The following is a 20,443-nucleotide window of genomic DNA, read 5'->3' as shown; positions in this document are numbered from 1 at the left end:
GTGCGGAGTGATTACATGTTATTGGTCTGTGGTAATTACCATAGAGTACCTACCTATATCTATATTACCGGATTAAGCTCGACACTCCATAGTTATATCGGGGACTTCGTCTGTGGTAGCGTTTGCTGGTGCGCGTGTTGTGACTTTTTGGAGTGTTTTTTTTTTTGTTAAAACTGACTGGAAAGCGCTCTAAGGGGGTGCCGTGGGTATGTCGGCGAGCGCCGGCACAGATGGGGTCCATACTTATATAGTTTAACTAAATTGTTACAAATCTAACAAACTACAAACTTGACATTGGCTAATCTTTGTAAAGCCAGACGAGAAAAAAAAAATAGTTATATCGTAGTAATCAGGTATATACTCTTTGGCTTGCTAGAACTCATAGAACCTAGAACCCAGCCCAGTGATATAAAAAGTAAGTAGGTAGTCTTTGGTAGGTAGGTGCGGTAGTGCTCCTCTATTAGTCTGTGGTAGTTATGGTTTCAGTTGTAAAAATTGTACGGCGGGTTGTTCAAGGTGATCCATTCTAAATTATTGCTTCTAAAACATTTTGTTAGTTGCACTCGTAGATTCAAACTCAAAAGTTATTATACACTTTGTAGTATATAATAAATTAGCTTTTCGAGTGTCAAAACCACTGTCGACACTCGTAGTTATCCTAAATCACTTTGATAGGTATTTATTTAAATAAAATTTCAGCTGTTGTTTTCACTATAATCAATTTCTTGTTTCTTTGGAACTAGGTCATCAGATCTTTTCTCCTTACAAAATGGGAAGCTCATACTCAAGGTCCTATTCACCAAATTGTGGACCAGCAAAAAATGAATCTGAAAACCGTGAGTATAGCCAAGAGGTACTTACTTAGAAACATTTGTATGTAGATCTATAGATATTTATATTCCCAATTCTTGGATTAGAGTGCCGCTTTGAACTTGAAGTTACTGCTGTTTGGAACTTGTAAAAAGTCTAAACTGGTGCAATGGTTTTTGTATGATGTATTACCAACAAAGTATATATGAATAATGTTCATAAAATGCTTGGAATGAGTGCCTAATTTCCTAGCCCAAAACCGAAACTCCAATTTGGCTTTTTTGGTGTGAATAGGCAATCTGAATAATAACTTTGAGTGTATAATTGGACTTAACTATTGTTTTATTTTAGTGTTTATATTAGCATCATAGAAGTAATCTTTTCTAGTGGACAGCATGATAAAATGTTGAAGAGTCTGAATATCTAGACAAATTTTTTTGTTTACTTTGTTCTATAGAACAATTATTAATGAAAGAAAAATCTCAATTGTTCTATGGAACAAATTAGGATAAAATTGTCTCATTTTGTCCGATGACATCAAATTCTATATAACAAATGGGACTTAACTGCTGTGGGGATTTGTGAATTGATATTGTTGGTACCAAGCATTGACTTTATCATTATTATATTATTATAAGGTTCTTACTCTTCAATCTGGATGCTACACATTATGCAATTTTTAGAAATTTTTAAAAATGACTGTTATTTTTTACTAGGTGGCACAATATCACGTACTGATTCTACATGCCAATATGTGGAGTCTGTGGTATGTAAAGTGAATGACCTTCAAGAAAATGAGATGAAGGTGTTTGATGTAGGCGAAGAAGGGAAAGTGCTAGTCATCAAACAGAAGGGAGAATTTAGTGCTGTAGGTACAAAGTGTACCCATTATGGAGCCCCATTGGTGTCTGGAGCCTTGGGAGATGGCAGAATAAGATGCCCCTGGCATGGAGCCTGCTTCAATTTAAAAACAGGAGATATTGAAGACTTTCCTGGTTTTGATTCCCTACCATGCTATCAAGTCACTGTCTCTGAAAAGGGTGAAGTAAAGGTAAATAGGCCATTCTATATTACTATTTATTATTATATATTATTATTATTCTATATTTATTATTATATATTATTATTATTCTAGCTAATGGCCGCGACTTCGACTGTGTGTATTTAGGTTTTAAAAATCCCATGGGAACTATGATCGGTGATGATAAACGTAGCCTTTGGCATTCTCCAGGTTTTTAACTATATCCATGCAAAAAATTCACGTCGATCTGTTTGCGTGATTAAAGGACAACCAACAAAAACCTTTCGCATTCATAATAACTATTAATTAATAACTTCAATCATTTTGCTTCTCTGATAAAGGCAATCTTTTTAATGCCTTAACAAACTTACATAATGTAATTATTGGTATATATGTGACTAATAAGCTGCCAGTGAGTAATGTATGTATGTGATCATACCTATTTTTCGTCCTTGACTATTAATAGGTACTTACCTACTACTTTACGACAGAAGGTTCATTTCTGGGTTACAACTTTTTCTAATAAAACCAATGTTAAAAATCGGAGATAGACTCGTAATTTTTGGCAAAGTTGAACCACCTTAGCATGAATATGGAATGATGCTACTTTTTAATAATAATAACTGTTCGTTTTGCTTTCATTAAACTGCCGTACCCATCCATATTAACGCGTATCTTTTCTGTTTTCCGTCTAAAACCTATAGTTTAAAAGAAGTCCGCGAAAACTTTTTAAAAATTCAGGGTATAAAATCACACTTCACACTAATATTATAAAGGAGAAAGTTTGTATGTGTGTGTGTGTGTGTGTATGTTTGTTACTCCGTCACGCAAAAACTACTGGACGGATTGGGCTGAAATTTAGAATGGAGATAGATTATACCCTGGATTAGCACATAGGCTTTTTATCCCGGAAAATCAAAGAGTTCCCACGGGAATTTTAAAAAACTACATCCACGCGAACGAAGTCGCGGGTAACAGCTAGTATGCTATAGCTGCAATACTACTATTTTCTATGCTATTAAACCGATCGCGAGCAATTTACTCTTATTCATTGAGAAGTTCTGTTCTCTATCTCCGAAGATAGGCATCAGATCTTCACCAAACTAAAATGGGACCACCTCGGAAGTATGACCTACCAAACAATAAAAAATATCAAAAAAAACCGGCCGAGTGCAAGTCTGAGGGTTCTGTACTCGGGTATTTTTTCCAACATTTTGCACGACAACTCAAAAACTATTATACATAAAAATAAATAAAAATCTGTTTTAGAATCTACAGGTAAAGTCCTTTCATATGATACCCCACTTGGTATAGTTATCTTACTTTAAAAATTGAAACACATTTTTTTTAATGATGTAACCACAAATTCGCGGTTTTCAGATTTGTTCCTGTTCTTGTGCTATAAGACCTACCTACCTGCCAAACATGATTCTTGGTCAACGGGAAGTACCCCATAGGTTTCTTGACAGACACGACAGACAGACAGACAGACAACAAAGTGATCCTATAAGGGTTCCGTTTTTCCTTTTGAGGTACGGAACCCTAAAAACGGTCATATTTGGCGGAGTAATCAATCGTGTAACAAACATACAATCGCGAATAGAGAAAAAACCTCCTCCTTTTTGGAAGTCAGTTAAAAACAAAGGAGCCCCACTCCGTCGATGGGCCTTGCACCTTAGACGTCGTGTTGCGAGGCCGCAGCCCGCAGCATAGTAATGGACAAGTGTTAATTAAAAATTTATAACACCCCCGACAAGTGAAGGTTACAATAACTAGAAAAGAGCTGATAACTTTCAAACAGCTGAACCGATTTTCTTGGATTATAGCTTAGAAAACTCTCGATCAAGCCACCTTTCAAACAAAAAAAAAAACTAAATTAAAATCGGTTCATTAGTTTAGGAGCTACGATGCCACAGACAGATACACAGATACACACGTCAAACTTATAACACCCCTCTTTTTAGGTCGGGGGTTAAAAATGAATTACCTACGTCCTACATACTTCAAAATTGCCCACTCCCCGCGGCGTAATGCTTATTTCCAACGATAAAAAAGTTACACCGGTTTTGTTCGATATACCTACCTACTTACTTACTTAGTTATTTAACATATCATTGTTACTGCCAAAACCGGAAAGTCACTTAAAGATATTTATTTTTTTCATTTTCAGGTTAAAGCTAAACTTAGTGACCTGAAGTCTAACAAACGAATAAAAGATATGGGAATGTCGTCATCTCTTGATGAGTCATCTGTCGTGATCGTTGGCGGCGGGCCGTCCGGCGCAACTTGCGCTGAAACATTACGGAGCGAAGGTTTTACAGGCCGTATTACTGTAGTCGCTAAAGAGAACTACTTACCATACGATAGAATAAAGGTGTCCAAGATCGGCACAGCGACAGACATAGAGAAACTGCAAGCTAGATCTCAGCAATATTATCAAGATGCAAATATACAAATTTTGAATGGTGTCGAAGTGACAAAAGTTAATGCAGATAACAAATCTGTCGAATTAAGCAATGGCTCTAAACTATCATACAGCTCCTTATATCTTGCTACTGGCTCGAAACCTCGTGTTCCTGATATACCAGGCATAGACTTGAAAAATATATTTACAGTTAGAGACTTCGATGACTCTATGAACATACTCAAAACATTGGGCAAAGAAAAAGATAAAGATGTTGTTGTCTTGGGTTTAAGTTTTATTGGTTTGGAAACTGCATCGTCGTGCGTCTCGAAAGCCAAGTCGATGACTGTTGTGGGGAAAGATGTTGCGCCGCTGGGACACATATTCGGAAAAGAAATAGGCCAGAGCCTTCAAAAATTATTTCAGGACAATGGAGTGTCATTCTATTTTGAAACCACAATTGCCAAATGCAATGGTGAGAATGGTGTCATTCAATCAGTACAATTAACCAATGGCACGACACTTCCCGCTGATATGTTAATTTTGGGTGTGGGAACCACATTTTACACTGAATTTCTCAAAGATAGCGGCATTGCCATGAAACCGAATGGTGCGGTTACCGTCAATGATAAGCTGGAAACAAACATCAAAAACGTGTACGCCGGCGGCGATATAGCTTTTGCTCCAGTTTTCGCCCTTGATAATGAACCAATGTCTATTGGACACATAGGCTTAGCACAATATCATGGGCAAATTGCAGCTAAGAATATTTTAAAGAAAGAAACAGCCCTTAGAACTGTACCGTTTTTCTGGACGATGGTATTTGGGAAGTCTATCCGCTATGCTGGATGTGGTAAACCAGCAAGTTTCCAAATTGAAGGAGATATCTCATCATTAAAGTTTGTCATATTTTTCTTCAATGAGTCGGAGAAAGTGATTTCTGTAGCATCATGTATGAGAGATCCTGTTGTATCACAATTTGCAGAACTACTTTATCAGGGGAAAACACTTTACAAAAAGGATCTGAAAGATGATCCTTTTGCTTGGATAAAAAATATAAATTAGTTACCAAATCACAAATGCCTACAAAATCACAAAGCATAATATATTATTATACCAGTATTAATGTAATCTCTATATTTTCATTAAATGCAAATATGCAAATAAATATATAAAATCTTATTTAAGCTATAAGATGTATGTATGTATGTGCTGCAAACTTTGCTGTGTAACATAGTAATAAGTACTTAAAAGAAAAATATTATTATGCATTGGCACTATAATTTAGAGATACCTAGTCCTCTTGAAATAATTTTAAGTTAATTTCTTTATCGCTTGTAAACTCTGACCCATACAAATAGGTCACATAACCAGATCCTAAATTATTTTAAAAGTTGTAGAAATACAGCAAATGTAAGATCATAGAATTTAATCATACGAATGAAGGGAAAAATATAATATGATTTAAGATAAAAAAAAAATTGTGAAAATTGCAATCAATTTTCTTTACAGATTTATTTTTTTTGATGTTTACTGATTTATTTACTTTGATTATTATTAAGACCGATTTTCAATCGCCAAATAATCAATAGAAATAATTCTGAAATTTTGTCATTTTTTGTATCAGCATCAGACAGTATCAGGTTTGTATTTTACAAATCAGCCAAAATTATTGGATTAAGTTTACTTAAAATTGGAAATGTGGTGTGGAATATAAAACTTTGCAAGGGTCATTCCAAATGAAATGTTGAGCTTGGAAAACTTTCTGTGACTGTTAGTACAAACTACAAATATATTAGAACCAATGAACCTGTTCAGTTCAAAAACTATATTACCTACAGGAAAGAATATTTTCTACATAATATTGTAATACTTGTTGGTTCCTGGAATCAAGCATACAGGCAGACCAGCATTTTATAAAACATGCCAATAGCATTTGTATGCAAACTATGGCTTTTTGAACTATATTGGCACTAACAATTAAACTAATTAGCCACAATTTTAAAAAAAACTTAATCAATTATATAAGAAACTAATCTATAATATTAATGTGATAATTTATCTATAATTGTAAGGTTTAATTGGTTGAATAAAAATTTAACTTTTATGGCATTTTTTAGAGTATCTTATTTATCATAAAAATGATAAAACAAATAATACAACAAATTTATGAGTTGTGTTATTATTTCAAGGTCACTTTCTAAAACCTGATTTATTTGAAGCCCCCTTAGTGTTTGCCTTATGGTGAAAAATTACCATCCCCCCTTATCTCTAACGTTTGCAAAGTGAAAAATCTAAAACTTTCAGAATGCATAGAGGTTTAGATAAATAATAACAGGAAATCTCTAGTTTTTAGAAATCTGTAATACCTAGGTACTTCTTTAAAACTTATTTATAATAGTAAACCGTAGGTACCTGGATGACTAATATGTTTTGAAAATTTTAATCAGAGAACGCATTTAATATTACTGATAATAATAATTAGTTGTTTGCCGGTAACTTTGTAGGCTTCCTGCGGGAACTGTCTTTTCCCGTGGATTTTCCAAAAAAAAAAAATGTTTCACGTTATAAACCTTGTCCTAACAAATACAACATTAAATAATTATCCAATTTGGTGCAGTCGTTCTCAAGTTATGGTGTGACCAAGGAAAATAAGGATTCATTTTTATAGATATTTGATATTATAGAGCCCAAAACAGTATTGTATACAGTAGTGTTGTTCTGGATATCCATATCCGTAACCGAAACTATTGGATATCCGAAATAAAAAAATATCCATAACCGTAATTGAATCCGTAATAAAAGTTTTGGATAGTTTCGGATAGGGCGGAGTCTAACTAAATACTACACTCGTACGAATTAACTGTGTGCACTCCGCTGGAATCCGACACCTTCATCAGTTCACATTTTACAGTTCCTTAAAAAATTAATATCCGTAACCAAAACTATCGGATAATCCGAAATAATTTAATATCCATAACTGTAACCGAAACCGATATTATTTTTTACCAATATCCATATCCATATCCGGATCCGAAATTATATATCCATAACATCCCTAGTATACAGTACCATGCAATATTTTAACCATCCTCTCCAACCCTCATATAGATACTACTACCAAATTAATTTTATCAATGTCTATCTACTACCATAACCATGAGTGGAGGCAGTGAATAGTGAGAGAAAAATTGGTGTTTACATAACACACTAAACTTTTATTACAATATATTGATTTACTACAATTAAATAAACAGAATTAAGTATATAGAATTACAATCATGATGTTGTTCATCAATCCCAACCTTCTTTTACACGCAGATGCTGTAGCCGCTCATATAAAGTGACATCCTCTTTGAACATTCTATTGCTAGTTTCCTGAAATCGCTTCTTTCTAGCTTCGTGTTTACCTAATGCCTTTGCATGTCCATGACTTTCTTCCTGAAAAGAACCAGAATATAAAAGGCTGATTTTGATACCTGAATTGTAATATTTAGTGTCAAGGTAGGTATTAGCCCAAAATAGGTATGATAGTGATTTTTTTTGTGGGCCTTCCTAGAGGATCTAGATTTTTGTGTAGGTACATAACTATTACCTATATAATATATCACTGTAATAAACATAATATAAAATTAGCATAGGTACCTCTGTGAGGTATGGATGTCGCAAATAAAACATATTTTGCTCTTCGATAGCAAAATCTTGTTCCAGTTTACGAAGGTGTTTGGGCTCCACTTTTCTAACCAGACGATCTTTTCCTCGGAATATATTACCATTTGGAAGCCGATTACGACGAAATAAACATAAAGTTAACTTCATTTTTTGGAATATACAAAACGCCAATTAAACAAAAACAATTATTTAAGTTTCAGCCTCTTATATTAAAAAAACAAAACGTGAAATCCAGTAATATCACAACCTAGGGTTCCATGTCCGTTTTTTTTAATTTTTTTTACTGTCAAAGAGATATTCATATGTAATCACATGGTGATCACTACGTTTTTTAAATGTGGTTTTACGGCTCTGGATGCCTGATCTCTATGATGTATGAAATTACAACCAAAGAGTATGTTACCTCGAATCGCGGTTTAGATCATTTTTTCAACTTGCTTTACGGCTTGTGGTCCAGAGAGAATGTCCAGGGAAGATCCAGGGAACCTTACCTATTAGCGAGCTCGAAACAATATTTTTATTGCTCCGAAATACCGAGAAAGTCCAATGTAAAGTACTTACCTAAATGCTACAATCTTCCTTGAACACTTTGATCTTATTCATACAAATCAAAAGGATAGACACCTCAACTCGAGTCTCGAACAGTGTATGTGTGTATGTTGCGTCAACCAAAAATCACCAAAAATATAAAATCGCATAAATCACGTAAATGCTTGAAGATTGTAAACGGTCAAAATGCTTGGCTCAAGCATAAATAAATCAAGGAAAGTATTTTGAGAACGTAACAAAGTCGCGGCCATCAGCTAGTTTAACCAGTAGGTCATAGGTAATGAAAACTATAAAGTTGAAGTCTCTGTCTGTAATTTCGAAATAACTAGTTCCAAGAGATGGGTCTGCCCGCGAAATTCAAATTAAATTTGGTTTTTCACAATTTGTAAATTAATACGAAAAAGTAGGCTTATGGCATCCTAATTCCGACAATGGTAGTATCATCTCCACAGGATTACATAAAAATCTTTACTTGAAAGTGTTCAGTTCAAGAAATTAGTCAAAATAATGAGTTTGACATGAGTTACTCACAAATTAGTCGATACTATAACTAATTTCTTAAACTGGACCGTTTCAAGTAAAGATTTTTATATGGACCTGTGAGGATGATACTGCCATTGGCGCAATTAAATTGCCATAAGCCTACTTTGTCGTATTAGTTTACAAATTGCGAAAGACCAAATTAAAGTATTTCGCGGGCAGACCCGTCTCATGCCGCTAAGCTCGTATAGTTATTTGAACGGTAGGTACCATGACTGAAACACATGTTTTTAAATTTTTTTTCGGAATGGCTGAAGTTATTTTGATGGGACTTTCACAAACAAGTAGAGGATTATTGGTTAATCCTCTACTTGTCTGTAGCATAGGCTACTTTTTTAACCGACCTTCAAAAAAGGAGTTGTGTTTTTCTACCTATATACACCAATATTTCCGAGATTTCTGAACCGATTCGACTTATTTTTTTTTAATCGATAGAGAAACTTTTCGACAGTATCCCATAAAAAAAATTTAGATTCCAACTCTTCAATCCTGATGCTGCAGGGGACCTGATCACTAAAACTGATGGGATTTATAGACTGTCCGCTGTAAATTGTTATTGGAGGTATCTATACCAAGTAGACTTTGTCGTTGACCTCGAGGACCCAACTCCTCAACCCTGATGCTGTATGGAATTGCATTCCTAAATTCTTGTGATCCCTCGGGATTTTTAAAGAATCATCCATTCAAATGCTTTTTATGTGGTACAGAAACACGTTGCATCCGGGGACGGACTATTACGGATAGGCTACTTTTGTCCTGGGAAATCAAAAGTTCCCACGGGATTTCTAAAAACCTAAATCCACGCCGACGAAGCTGCGGCATCAGCTAGTTTATAATAAAATTATGTTTGTAAGTAGCTTCCTTGAAAATAAAATTTCTAAAGAAATTATATTAAAGGGATAGTAAACTTAAGAGTAGGTAAACTTTGAAAGTAATCAAAAAAGTATCATTTATTTAAAGTCGAACAAAAAATGAACATTCTGCATATTAAATACAAATCAGTTATATTTTTACGAACGTGATTTTTAAATTAGAGTACAATGAAGTAAAAAATAATAGTTTTCAAAATGAGATATCAATCAGCTTCCAATGGTCTGTTTTTTATTATACATACAAAAAATACATCATTTATATTCTGTAAGTACTTTAACAATTTAGTAAACTTTTACCAAATCAACACTCCAGTCTAGCATGATGATAAAATAAATAAGACAGATGTAATAATATGCAAAAAAATGGTAGGTATCCAAAATGCAAGCACTTTGGTAGGGAATTGATGGATTAGGAGATTGAATTGACAATAATTCTATGCACTTATAATTAATCCTACAGTATAATTATTATTATCCTATTACTAACACCTTACTCGTTACTACATATTTGATTTACATTAATCATTAATTATGGCTACCTAATTTTATTTTTGTAATACATTTTCTGAAATTAATTCAGATGATATAAGTATTATTAAAATAAAACAGGCAGACAATAATATAGTTGTCACAGATTATACAAGAATGGTTGCAAATAAATTACTTAACAATGATTACTGGAAACTATAATTGTCTATTTTGCACAGGGGCACATTCATAACTTTCACCAATTAATAATAATTACAGTCAAGATGCAGATCTTATCTTTTGAAATTTGTGACATTGCAAATCACATCACACAAGTCACAATCACACGACAAAATGAATCTAAAACATGGAAGGATTACAAAAACATTTTCAAGATTATATTGGATTTATACACTGAATTTACACCTTATTCTACTAACTCTTCTTTTTAAAAAAAATAACATGTTTGCTTGTTTAATGAACATAGTCACAATATCCTTTTATGAATGGTGTTACATAGCTTATGTTTATTTACACAATACTACCTGAAATCATGGAAGTGCACCACTGACATATTATGTCAGGCAAAAAATATTATGGGCTATAACTCAGTTTTCACACTTCCAGGTTCTAATGTTATTTACCCTTAGCAGTTATGGTCACTGATGATTTAGCAGGTTGAGGTATGATAGTGATCTCATCACTTATTTTTAATGGCTTGAGCAATGGATCTGTGTCTGTGTTCTTAGGCGGTGGGGCTGTAGTCTTCTTGTCTATTACACGCTTGGCCACTACACTGTGAGCGGAATAAACATGATTCTCAAACTGCTTGTACATTCCAAATGTTGCAGTGCACACTGTACATTTGTAGGAGAGATGGGCAGGCTTCAGAGTCATATTATGGTCTCTAGAAACATGATTGAGCAACTTCCACTGGTAAACTCTCCCACATACAGGACATCTACCCGCATCCTTGCCCTTGTTCGCAGCTTCTTGCATAGAACTCGTAACCAAACCATGCGAGCCCAACAAGTGCCTTTCAAGACCCTGATCTGTGAAGAACCTAAATTGGCACTTTTGACAGTTAAGTGGAGGTCTGTTATAAATCATTTTGGGATGGATCTTCACCTTGTGTATCCATTGCATGTGATTTCGCAGTTGTTCCAAATCTTTAATATACCCATCACAAATTTCACATATTACAAATGTAGCCTTGGAATTGGGAGCAGTATTTGATGAAGACGGCTGTGGCGCGCGTGGTAAGGGTGTAATCGATATCTTAGGTGTAGCTGATTGATTTCCTTGATTATTCGGTAATATTGGGTAATTAGAAATTGTGGTCCCACTAGGAGGATTGTTGTGCATGATCATAACTCCGCTCCGAATTATGGGCACGCCGGAGACTGGGGTGCGCGCAGGCCCCGCGAGGGGAGGACGACCTCGAGGGCGCCCTAAAACAGGCATATTTGGTATGACAGGAGTCGACATGTTTAGAGGTGGCCGTCCAAGTGGACCCATTCCAACTTGTGACCGATTGTAACTTGTTTGATATGGTCCTACAATATTGTTACGAGCTCTGGATAACTTTGGTATTTTTGCTGGTGGCTCCCATTCAAGGGGCGGCCCAAGGTTGAATTCTGGCTTAAACTTTTTGGCGCAAGCGATAAGATGGCGTGCCAGCTTAGTTTTGCTATTATCCTCAAAATGACAACTAGGACACTGCTGATAGGCAGGTGCTCGTTCTAGTCTGCCCCTTATATTGTGCTCAGCCTCCATGTGGTACAAAATGTCATGTGGACTTCGTATCTCAAATGGACATGTATTACATTTGTAGATGTTATTTTTCATATGAGGTGCTTCTAAATGATGTGACATAACTAAAATAGATTCAGTTTTGAAGCTACAGAAATCACACCGCTTTTGCTCTAGAGCATATGGTGCATTGAGTTTCTTACTGTATGCCAAATTCTGATTCAGAGACGCAATTGCGGTTTCAGTGGCTTTAGTGCTGCGCCCTGACTTCTTTTCCTTGTAAAGCTTTCTATTTTGTGTTTTCAATAAATCATTTTGAACATATTCCTGCACCAAGTTGAGTCCAATGTTTATGAAAAATTGGCCTAGTGAACAATCAAAGTAACTGTCGGTTTTACCCTTGATTCCCTTAACAATCATATTTAATGGGTCTTTTATCTCTTCTTCTTTTTCTTTAATTACAACCATATCACAATCACTGAGGCCTTCTTCCTCTGACTCACTGGAAGATTCCCCATCCCAGGAATCATCATCTTCTTCAGTTCTGCGCTTCCTTCGTTGTTTCTTCTCCAACTTCTTGTCTTTTGCTGCTTCCTCGGCAGCCTTTTTCTTACTCTCCTCTTCACTATTAACTTCCTCTTCAACTTCTTCACCTCTCTCAATTTTCTCTTGTTTTAGCTTTTCTTTTCTTTCTTTTTCTGCTTTCTCTTTTTCTAATTTTTCTTGCTCCTCTTTTATTTTTAATTCTTCAAGTTCTTTGCCTAGTTTATCTACAAACTCCCTGAATGGTTTGACTGATGGCTTTTCATAAACGTAAGGAACAATGAATGAAGGTGCTTCAACAACAAACATGTCATCTGTTAAAGAGGGCAATATATTGGGCTGTGCAGCTGGTGCATTGTTTTGAATATTTCGTACAGGAGTGGACTTACAACTGATAGGTGTGATAGTTGTGCCTCTAGCAGCAATACTTTGACACAAGTTCTGTGCATCCATTGTGCTTGAAGATGTTTTACTTTGAACCGGGGTGGACCCTTTACCTGATAAAATTGAATTAGTGTCAATAATAACAACTGTGGGCTCTTTATTTTCTTCATCATTGCTGGATTCTGTTTGTTTTGTTGTTGATTCTGAGAGGCTTTTTGTATCATTGATAACTATCGGCTTAGTCTTACTATGAGATTGATTTAGAGGGTCATCAATCAAAACTTCCTCCACATCAGATTCCTCGCCCCCATTTTCTAATGGTTGTTCGTCTTTTTCTTTATCACGATCTTTATTGCTTTGCTGTGATCCTTCAGAGCTATCATTAGAGTCAGAACTAGAGTTTGAACTGTCATCATCATTCGTCACTACACAATCTTCTTCATCGCTGGTTATTTCATGGATTTCAGGGCTGTCTCTTCCAATGGAAACACCATTTTGGTTTTGAATTTCATTCTCGATTTCATTCTCTGAATCACTGCTGTCATCCTTGGGTTGGCTGCCCTGTGAGGTATCATCATCACCCTCTGTGCGTTCATCTATAAAATTAAAAACAAAATGCTTACAAAATTAACTTACTCTAAATTTTCCTTAATTTGAAGGATTTAATACACATTGGATGCTAAAATTTCCAATCCAATTCCAATTTCCAATTTTTAAAATTATGAAACAAGCATAAACTTGTGTTATAATCTATATTGTTATTTTTCAGTGATGAGTGATCATATATATATATTACCTATCTTAAGGAATAACAACAGAATAAGGAATTTAGAAAATAATATATAAGTACCACTTTTTTAATTGATTCAGATGATTTAAGTATCATCATTCTGAACTATACCTATTCATGTAAACAAAATGAAAGTTAAATTTTGCAGGTTTTTTTGGAGCGAATGTACGTTCAAAAGTTCTCCATGTCCGGCGTCAGCACTCTGCAGACGCCAAAAAGCAAAAAAAAAAGTAGAATATAAAATTAACCTAACGTAATCTGAACTACGAATTAACCTATAAATTAGGGCAGACTAGGAGAAAATTATTGGTTCCTAAGTTGAACCCATCAAACAAATGTATTTTTTTCGTTACGTAGCGTCATTAAATCATGTGGAGTAAGGACCGCCATATGGGATTCCATGGCATTACTCCGAAAACATAGTTCCATCATGTTTGATGATAATTATATTGGAACAAGACAAAATTTAAATTATATGAGCGAGTAATTAATCAGTTTTGGTACCTGTAGCTGTAGATATAGACATTTTCTTGAGATATTTAACGAAAAACCAAAAAAATAGCACAATAGCACAGCGGAAACCAAACCAAATCAAGCTGTCAATCTAAAAGGTCTTTTACTGTGTCATTTTCTGTCGATAGAACACAATTCTCATGCCTTTCAACATAAAATATACGAAATTGTGATTTAAAAAAATGTTTAAGCACCGAAAGTATTATTTTTAAATTAAAATTTTAATTTAATTATAATTTCTGTCCGATAATTCTATAGTACGACTTCAAAAGTAAATGTAATATTCTGGATCGAAATCGACATGGAAAAGACCGTTGCTTAAATAGAGGGGAATGGGAGAGTCCTCAGAGGGGAAAGGACGCGGTATTCCATAATGGGAAGACTGAACTAAAAAAAGCGCTATTATTCAAAAATTCAGTTCGTCAGTACTCAGAGTAGAGTAGAGTAGAGTAGATTACCCAATTATAATAAATTAATTCCGTTACAGCCCTAGTACCCCATCTACAAAGTAGGTGCCTACTACTTAGTTGAACGTATTTTAATAGGTACCTACTTACCTGACTAACCTACTTATCTACGTAACGGGTTCGATTCCCGGCAGGAAAATTTGGAATTTTACAACTCTAAATTTTCTTCGACCGTCTGCTGGGCAACTTCAGCCGTGGTTAGTTGCCATCCTACCGGCAAAGTGCCGCCAAGTAATTTAGCGTTCCGATTCGATGCCGTGTACAAAGTAGAAACCAAAGGGGTGTGCCATACCGCCTTCCAGGTTAGCCCGCTTCCATCTTAGACTGCATCGTCATTTACCATCAGGTGAGATTGCAGTCTCAACAAGATATTAGATAAAGTTGAAAACTAAAACCCGACTGCGATCGTCTTAATAAACGCTAAAATATTATAGGTAGTAAAATTGTTTTTCTGCCACTTGGTATATTTTAACATTTATATTTATGAATGAACTCAGAATTTTCTCCTTTTTCATTGGACATCCCACTCGATACAATAGCAAAAAAAAATTTAGAGATTCCCCACTTTTTAGATGTAACATCCGTTAGATCATTTTTTTCGTATACAATGTAGCCTATGTCACCCGGACCTTTACGACGAATCAATTGACACCTCATTCATCAAAATCGGCCCAGTAGTTTAGTCGCTACGGTGGAACACAAAGAATCTGGATACAAACATACACACACACACATACATAAATACATAGACTGCTAAAATCATAACCGGACCGGTTTTTGGATTTGCCGCAGTCGGGTAGTAAAATAAAAATTAAATGATGAAATGTCTTTACGGGGCCTAGTGGGGCACGTTCCTCCCACTTTTCGGAGCATATCTATGCGTTTTAAGCAATTAAATATCACTTGCTATAACAATGAAAGAAAACATCGCATCGTGAAGAAACCTGCATAGGTATAGGTATGCAATACTAATATTCTCCATAATGTTCCGAAGTCTACCGATCTGCACTTGGCCAGCGTGCTGGACTTTAGGGAAACCCTTCTCATTTTTGAGTAGACCCGCACTCAGTAATAAATCAGTCAGTAAGTACGTCACGTGAATGTTGAACAATGTCGAAGAGACTAGACGCGAGGATGCTCTCGGTACCGCGAGGATCACAACAATTTGGTCAAGTGCGAGGGTTCCGTGCCATCCTGATACAAGAAATAACGCATTTTAATTTTTATGGCGGTTATTTTGTTAGTCTAGCTATTACGGTTCACGAGATATAGCCCGTTGACAGAGAGACGGACGGACAGTGGAGTCTAAAGGTGCCCGTTAGAACCCTAAAAATTAGTCGCGAATCACGATCGTAAATCATAGCCAAGGTCAAAACTAGGTCACTACAAAGTTACGGCCAAGATAGGACCCAGTTATGACTGACAATGTCAAGACCATCGATTTTGGAGCGCCACCACTATATTTATTTCTATGGGCAAGACCCTATTAGAACAAAATACGAAAAATACCAAGTTACGCCCAAGTCTAGACTAATTAGAGATGGTTCATCTATCTATGAGTATGTGCAGTTGGACTGTGAAAAGCTAGCAGACAGACACACTTTCGGCGTTTATATTACCTAGTATGGATGGATTTCAAGAAATAGCAAAAGTTAATTCTTGAAAAAAAACTATATTTGAGTTTTGCTGAATTTATTTATTTATTTATTTATTTAAGTATATCTCAAATATTTAATTTTCTCAAGAGAAAAATAAAAACAACTATAGGTACTTGATGATAATTTAATATATGATTTTATTAGTAAACATTTTACTAAAACATAAGTATAAATTACATTTAAACACTTACAAAAACAAATATAAAATAAAATTATAAAAAACACCTTTTTTAACTACATACATCCAAAAATCTATAAATACAGTTTTCATTCTCCTACTAGAAAAATCTCACATTAATAATACTATAAAACACTTTGTTTGCAAATCTTAGTAGATAATCCATTTATATGCTAGTTTTAGTTAAGTTATTCTTCCTGAATAGATCCACTAGGCACTCCATCATCTGGCTTTCTAATGACTCCTAAATTTTCAGCGGCTACTAAGCATTTTTCTGCATATTCTTTAACTCTCTTTTGTTCAGGATTATCCAGTTTAGTCAGAGCCATTAATATTTCCATTACATCAGTTTCAAATATTTTTGCAGCTGTGTCTCTGTCACCGTTTATTATATTATAAAGCATGTAAACACCTCTGTACTGAATTTCATTATTTGGATTTGCTAATAAGCATCTCAATGATTCAAGCCATGAATTGAGATCAAGTAACTTTCTACAACAAGCTTTACTGATAGAGGTTAGGACACATAAGGCACCAGCCACAGCCAAGACTGTATCAACATCCTCTTCCTGGCAGAGCAAATACAAATATTTTGTTTTATCATTATTGCTTTCAAAGGCTTTTACAACCTCATCAGATTGAACTAAATTACATATACACTGTGCTGCAGCTCTCGTCAGCATTACATGGTCTTCATACAAGTAATGTTCAATTTTTGCTAAACCACCTTCTTTTAATATTCTGTTTCTTGTAGTGTCATTCATGCCTGCTAAATTACAAAGCGCCATCAGAGCTTCAAAGTTTTCCAAAGCAGTGCAATCAGGATGCAGCAAAGCTACCAAAGGTCGTACAACTTCTAGGTTTCTTTGACCTGGGAATGCCACTTCAGGATTAATTGTAATGCCAATTCGCGCCAAAGCTTGTGTAGCTTGTTTCTTTCCATTGTTAGTCCCTTCCAGTGCTAAAGGAATAAGAACTTTTGCACCACCCTGTTGCACTACAATACCCCTCAAGTCTTGTAAGCTGCATATTGCATTAAAAACTCTAGCAATCAGCTCCCGAGAATTGGGACTTTCTGTTTTGGCCAATGCAACCAATCCAGTTGTCACTCCAGCTTTACAAAGGATTGTCAGTCTTTTGTTTACAAAGTCTGGATCATCTAATTCATGCTGCTCTGGGATATGATGTTTTGCAAATTTGGCAAGTTCCAACATTTCTGGCATCATTTCCTGTTTTTCATAAGCATTACACAAATTAACTAATGTGGTGACTACACCATACAAGCAAGACTGGTCACCAGACTTTGCTAGTTCAATAAGGGCCTGGATAGCTAGTTGATTATCAACCAACTTCTCTTTAACATCAGCATCTAGAGTGAGATAAGAGAGACCTTCTGCTGCCCATTTCCTCATATCTTTATCTTTAGCTGGATTTACCAAAAATTTTATACAAGCTTCAGCCAATTTCTTTGTTGAGCCATCAGCAAATGGCCGAATAGATGCATCGTCTCCTCCAAAGCTTCCAATCTTACACAGACCAACTAATGCTCTAACTCTTACTGCATCATTTTTGCTCGCATACAAGCTCTTTAAAATATCAACACCTTTGTTAATAATAGCTCTGGCTTTATCCTTTTTGGAAGCTGCAGCAATCAAGCATTCACAGGCAACTTTCTGCTGTAAAGGATCATCTGTTTGGGCCATTACTAATATCATCTCCATAATACCTTCTTTTGAAATAATATAGTTTCCTACATCAAGAGGTCCACGTAACAGTGATGTTATAGCGACGGTCACTCTAACTTTTGATTCCAAATCAGGGGTCAACAACTTATCCTTAACAAAATCATCAACTTGACTATGGAACTTTTCTCTTGCTTGCTCATAGTACATATTCTCATATATTCGGGCCATACAGGCTGCTGCTACTGTTCTAGATGATGCAGTGATATTCATCGCAGATTCATATTTGTATTCTTCCAATTCACTGCAAACCTCGAGCAAACGTTGTAGTCCTCTAATCTCTACAAATCTTTCAGCCCAATTAAGAGTACTATAGTGGCAGTTTCTCATGATCAGTTCTATAATAGCATCTCTAGCTAAACCTGTAATAACTCTATTGGTAATTGAATATGTCAAACATGTTAGAAGTGTATCGATTTCACTCTTGTATTGCTCACATAGTGTAGGATCAGGCTTAGTATCCTTCTTGGTATCCATGCCTGAAAATGTATTCAAAATAACTTGCAAGCAATATTGAGCAGCGTTAACTCTTGCTTCATTTTCACTATCAATGATTTCTAAAAACCAAGGGATTCCAACTACCTTTATGATTTCTTTTGTTCTATCGACACTTCTTTTACAGAGTTGGCCGATCACCCTTACAGCATTCACATATATCTCCATATTTTTCTCCACCTTAACAAGCTGCTGTATTTTACTAACAACCCCACTTTTCATCATTACTTCTGCACCTGTGTTTTCCTTAGCTAATACAAGTAGGTTAACCATGGCCTTTTCACGTTTTTCTGTGTCTTCACTCATTTCAAATGCAAGCTTAAACATCTGCTCTACCTTAGAAGTAGTTTGAGCTGCTTTCTTGACTTTTTCTTGAACAATTGCATACAATCTCGATAGTACTGGTTGGATGGCTTTATTACCAGGATCAACGGTGAATATGGTCTTAGCATCCCTATATGCCTCTTCAAATCTCTCTAGGTTTTCTAATGCTTGAGAACGTCGGAATAACGCTTTTGGATCTTCAGGGATAATTGTTAAAGCTTCATCACAATCTTTAATCACGTTGTTGTATTCTTTTATCTTAAGGTATGCTGCTGCACGATTCTTTAAATATGTAGCATATTCACGTGTGTCCTTCTGAGCTAAATTGATAGCCTTACTATATAGGGATATGGCTTCTTCATAGTTCTCAGACTTAAAGGCTTCATTGCCTTTATTCTTAAAACTTTCTGCTTCCGTTTGGTCTATCATTATTTTCGGATATACGATACTAACTCAATATTAAATTGGACGGTTCTTAATCGGCGCTGCTTTTATATACTTGGTTCGCTGAGTTTTCTGGTAAGTTCTCGTACATCTCACAAAATACTAAAATAGAACATTTATTTTTGTAAAACTCAACCTCAAGAACAACATTTTGAAGTAATAATGACGTTGAGAATGACATGATGACAATAATTGACATTGACATATGATTTTTTTTTAGCTGGTTTTATGGCTCTAGGTTCTAATTTACAAAGTACTCTGTGGTTCTAATGGAAAGATTTGCTTCTAAAACGGCCTGAAAAATAAGGCGATGAAACAATCCTTATTTCGCAAGTCAAGCAGTAAGGTAACCATAATTCCACTGTTTGGTGGAAATGTTTTTCTGTTCCCAAAAAATGAAGAATTTTAACAAAAATGTTCCCGGGAACGTTATCAAACTTATGCTGTAGTTTGAGGATCTTAGCTTTGGTGGACTCAAGAAGAGAAAGAGGCCCTTAAGAGGCATGAGACGGGCCTGCCCGTGAAATTCAAATTAGAGATGGTTTTCGCAATTTGTAAACTAATACGACAACGTAGGCTAATGATATTTTAATTGCGACAATGGCAGTATCATCTTCACAGGTTTACATAAAAATCTTTACTTGAAAGGGTCCAGTTTAAGAAATTAATTCTAGTATCGAATATCTCACAAATTAGTCGATTTGAATTTAAGGGGCATCAGACGGCAGGCCCGTCTAATGCCCGTTAAATAAAACCAAACACCCGATTAAAAAAAAACACTAAAACAAGGCTCGATTAGGGCTAAAACAAGTAGATA

At 35.4% G+C, this 20,443-nt stretch overlaps 2 protein-coding genes across 3 annotated transcripts; one reads left to right on the top strand and one right to left on the bottom strand.

Moving 5' to 3' along the window:
• The first annotated feature begins 19 nt into the window (after nt 1-19).
• On the top strand, nt 20-6,238 carry LOC123871101 (apoptosis-inducing factor 3). Of its 2 annotated transcripts, XM_045914674.1 has the most exons (5): nt 20-31; nt 480-516; nt 744-836; nt 1,527-1,861; nt 4,002-6,238. In XM_045914674.1, exons 3-5 carry the CDS (start codon nt 770-772, stop codon nt 5,298-5,300), a joined length of 1,701 nt encoding a protein of 566 aa, XP_045770630.1. In that variant the 5' UTR covers nt 20-31; nt 480-516; nt 744-769; the 3' UTR covers nt 5,301-6,238. The 2 variants fall into 2 exon arrangements, with proteins under 2 accessions (XP_045770630.1, XP_045770631.1); XM_045914675.1 differs by lacking the exons at nt 20-31; nt 480-516 and adding an exon at nt 528-675.
• Nucleotides 6,239-10,103: 3,865 nt separating this feature from the next.
• On the bottom strand, nt 10,104-19,794 carry LOC123870992 (protein unc-45 homolog B). The gene is made up of 2 exons (XM_045914509.1): nt 16,812-19,794; nt 10,104-13,611 (listed from the first exon to the last, which is right to left on the bottom strand). Exons 1-2 carry the CDS (start codon nt 19,609-19,611, stop codon nt 10,973-10,975), a joined length of 5,439 nt encoding a protein of 1,812 aa, XP_045770465.1. The 5' UTR covers nt 19,612-19,794; the 3' UTR covers nt 10,104-10,972.
• Between the last annotated feature and the right edge of the window lie 649 nt (nt 19,795-20,443).

Source organism: Maniola jurtina, chromosome 13, assembly GCF_905333055.1.
Source record: "Maniola jurtina chromosome 13, ilManJurt1.1, whole genome shotgun sequence".
Taxonomy (NCBI): Eukaryota; Metazoa; Arthropoda; class Insecta; order Lepidoptera; family Nymphalidae; genus Maniola; species Maniola jurtina.
The sequence above is the reverse complement of the archived record's forward strand: the minus strand, read 5'-3'. Positions and strand labels throughout refer to the sequence as shown.

Excerpts from the sequence above, each read along its gene's own strand:
- LOC123871101 (XM_045914674.1), top strand. The coding sequence starts at position 770 with ATGGGAAGCTCATACTCAAGGTCCTATTCACCAAATTGTGGACCAGCA. Across the intron at positions 837-1,526 it reads AAAAAATGAATCTGAAAACC|GTGGCACAATATCACGTACT; the intron begins GTGAGTATAGCC and ends ATTTTTTACTAG. Across the intron at positions 1,862-4,001 it reads CTGAAAAGGGTGAAGTAAAG|GTTAAAGCTAAACTTAGTGA; the intron begins GTAAATAGGCCA and ends TTTCATTTTCAG.
- LOC123870992 (XM_045914509.1), bottom strand. The coding sequence starts at position 19,611 with ATGATAGACCAAACGGAAGCAGAAAGTTTTAAGAATAAAGGCAATGAA. Across the intron at positions 13,612-16,811 it reads TGGATCTATTCAGGAAGAAT|ATGAACGCACAGAGGGTGAT; the intron begins AACTTAACTAAA and ends TTAATTTTATAG.